We start from the raw sequence: 3,785 nt of genomic DNA on the forward strand, positions 1-3,785 counted from the left end.
CATCTTTAAAGTTAACAAATGTCCATCGTTGGTCCTTCTTAACTTCCGTCAAAAAAACTTGTTAGTTTAATATTGTGTCCCTCATATGGGTCTCACGTCTCCAGTTAACTTCTTCACCGGAGCAAGCTCCATCGGTAGCAAAGAAAAGTGAGACAAAAACAGACCTCTGTTCCTCGTGTCCTTATTTTCGTTTGATTTGTTCAGTTACATGGCCAAGAATAAAGAGGGGCTCATACTGTTTGGGGGGAGAAAAGAGGGACTAATTTGAATTTGAGTATAGAGATGGATAGAAGCATGCGTACAAATTTGTCTTTTTTATTCCATCAAAGTATAAAACACTGATGCCTAAATTCAAATTTGGTTCGCGGACAACGATGGAGAATTTGACAGCATGATCCAACTGGATTTTGTGGCAAGGAATTTGACTAAGCAAAACAGCATGAAAATGCACATTACTTGTACACTAAGAAAGCCATCTCTTTTTCCATCTTACCATATGACCAGAAGCCATACTATCATTTGCAAGATAAAGTGAACTTGCTTGGCATAGGATTGTACCGAGCCCACTGTGCCCATCTCATGTGAGAAGAGAGAAGGGCACAATGGGTAACCCTGTGTCAAGTAAGTTTTCTCTGCTTAAAAAGAGAGCATCTGAATAACGCGGTTCTTTCCGAGCCTCACGGAATTGATGTAATTTGTGGGGGAATGTGCAGAGAGACCAGGAGCTACAAGTCCTATGATCCTTAGCAAAATGGAGAACCAACCCTCTCTGTACTCAGGTCCATGTGTGTAGCCCATTGTTAAGCCTCTTATTAGCTCCCAAACAGCATTGAGATATGCTGCTATCAGATATCTCATTCCAAAGTAGTTACGGTTTGGCTCCTCCTCCACTCTCTTCAAATATGCACACATCAAAGACGAAGAAAATCATTCAGTAAAAGAAAAAGATGAAACATAAAACTACGCCCCCAATGAATCGATTTTAGAGTTTGAAAGATTGAGAAAATTAATTACGCAAACAGAAACTTCCTATTGTGCCGATTTTAATAAGCATGCTGCAATGTGTAAACAAGGAACTGCAAGGTAAAATGCTTTATATTCCCTATATATGATTCGGCCTGCTAGTTTACTGGACGTTAAGTTAACAGGAACGAATTCAATGACAATTAATAGTAATGCAAAAACCAAAACAGAAAAAGTGTATGTGAAGGATCGAGTACATACTTGTTCATTGTATAGGCTGTCATAGTAAAGGCACACCCCAAAGTGCTTAAACAAGAAAGTTTTGTCATCGTAAGGCAACCGGGGCACAAGATCGTTGCAGTAGACCACCCTGAAGTACTTTGGCACCGGATTATTCAAATGGGCTTCCATGTACCTCCCCAGTTCCCTATTACCAACCCGGGGCTGCCCAAATGTGTACACACCAAGCAACCTCTGCATCACCTCCATCTCCTCATGCAACACCAGCACTGATGGGAACAGTATGGCAAGCGCGCCGCCTAGGCTATGTCCAGTGACCACGAATTTTGCATCTTTGTGCTCCTTTAGTAAGCTATTGAGCTTTCTTTTTACAGCATAGTATGCAGACTTCTTCACCATGTCCGGTGGAACTACCTTGTCATACCAATCACGTCCACCTTGTTCCATGATGTCTGAGGACAATGCTTGGGTACCTTCGGAAGGTCTTTTGCTAACACCAACACCATTTTCAGGAGTGAATTTGTTGGGTATCGCTATAAGTTGATTGTAGAAGGTTGCAGCATTCGTTCTATCGCCCAAGCCTAAGGCTTCTAAGAATCCCATGTGTACTTTCCCCAACTTAGGAATTTCATACCAAGAGTAATCAAAATCGGTACTCCAATCATCAGCATCAAAAGGTTCTGTGCCTCTGAAGCTGATCAATATCAAATTTGCATCTATAGGCTTATCACAAAGTATGAACACTTGGGTGGACATCTGCTTTTGGAAATCTATCATTCATCATCCGATAAAGGAGAAGAAATATTAATCGGACCTATTAAACTTATAACTAACAAATTCGATAGTATTGATGACCAAATCCAAAAGTCATATTCAAGAATCAAAATATACTCCTTACCATTCCAGCAATTGTAGAAATCCACAAAATGCATCTGCTTTCGTTGTCAAAATTAAACTAGTTAGTATATATTACGATTAACTAGCCACGAATGTACCAAAGAGAGAGCTGGACTGGACAAGAATAGCTTGCCTTCCAATGATCAACCACGATATATCTAACGACTTGGTCATTCTCGTACGCTAACTTGGCAGCCATCATACAGAGATCCATGAGACCCCGGTTATCCAGTTCAGCTTTTATACCGCTTCCTTCAGAAAGAGAAGCAACTACATTTTCTGCTAAGTTTTCACCACTGTAGAGGTCTATCCTCCCATCTAAATGTCCAGTTGTGCTTATGAAAGTCTCTGTGCCCCTCTGTGGCACTACCACTGTTCCTGCTTCCCCAATCACGAATATTTATAGTTACTAATTACACATCGAGAATTAATATGGAGAAACAATCTGCAGCACATTCTTCCAATTAAGAAGACAAAAAATGGAAAAATTGTAAACTTCCGTTTACCATGAAGAGAATGCTAGCAAGTTAAAACAAACACATCTATTAGTGAAAATGGCCTCGAATGTTTTCACCAAGTAATTTTGCAAAAACGTAAAGAGATATTGGCACGCCTAAATAATCATCGCGAATTCCACTCTTTTGAAGAAAAACATATAAAGGAGGACCGTGTGATGTATAGTTTAGGAAGGAAACTTCACAAGAGCTAGGACACCTCCCACATGTAAGGGAAGGGAACCAACAGAGTTGTTCAGGTAAGACCAAAATACATAAGAATATCATTCAGATCCCGTAATTAAAGTGTCTCTACCTAAGTTTTTTTCTTAATTTAGAGTGCAAATAACAAGTCCGAACATAACGTCAGAAATCCGAACATCATTAAAACACACACAATTGACATATAATACTAACAAATGGGTTACAAATATTTAATATAAAAGACACAGTGTTTTTACCACGAAGCGGTGCAGTGAGCAAGCCAAAGACGCCGCCATTGAGAGACAAGAGGTTGAGGATGAAGTCCACAACGTAGCCAGTCCACTCCATCGGCTTCCCAAAAAACCCAATTATTTTCCGAGCAATTATCGACACCACAATGACCCATCTGTGAACCTCTGCAACTCCACCCACCGCCTCTTCGTCTGAGCTTTCCAGAAACCGGGCCCCACTATCCACGTCCGCCAACACCGAGTACCTGAACAAGTCTCTCACCCCTCCCTTCTCCGGCCGTACGATCAGGTACCTGAACTCATCATCACCGCCGTCGTGATCATCAACTCCGAAACGGCTCTGGTTATTATCTTGGTACTTGGTTTTTTCCATTAGAATTTGGAATCAAAGTGCTTCTTTTTTTTATGGAAAAGATTGAAACTTTTATGATGGGTTGGATTATTGGAAGAGGGAAATAATAAATGGGGTATTTATAATTTCAACGTATCTGGAATTGGGAAGGAGAAAGCAAGAGAAGATCGGAATAAGGATGGATGTTTACGTGTGCATAGCATGGCAAGTAGCGGCAGAATCGTCCAAGTGTTTTTGGTTTGGAATTGGCAGCTTTTTATTTGGTTCTCCCGAAGTGTATACATGTATATATATTATATACACACTTTTTACTTCTTCTTCTTCTTCCTTTTGTCGTTAAACTGGGAATAGGGTCGTATTATTCATCGCCATTGTGTCTCTGGT

At 40.4% G+C, this 3,785-nt stretch overlaps 1 protein-coding gene across 1 annotated transcript; it reads right to left on the minus strand.

Annotated features, from left to right (window-relative positions):
* Positions 1-295: 295 nt before the first annotated feature.
* Positions 296-3,785, minus strand: LOC126633703 (triacylglycerol lipase OBL1). The gene is made up of 5 exons (XM_050304274.1): positions 3,056-3,785; positions 2,234-2,478; positions 2,102-2,135; positions 1,225-1,973; positions 296-894 (listed from the first exon to the last, which is right to left on the minus strand). The coding sequence occupies exons 1-5, from the start codon at positions 3,420-3,422 to the stop codon at positions 637-639; spliced, it is 1,653 nt and encodes a 550-aa protein (XP_050160231.1). The 5' UTR covers positions 3,423-3,785; the 3' UTR covers positions 296-636.

The sequence above is a fragment of the Malus sylvestris genome, chromosome 9 (assembly GCF_916048215.2).
Source record: "Malus sylvestris chromosome 9, drMalSylv7.2, whole genome shotgun sequence".
Taxonomy (NCBI): Eukaryota; Viridiplantae; Streptophyta; class Magnoliopsida; order Rosales; family Rosaceae; genus Malus; species Malus sylvestris.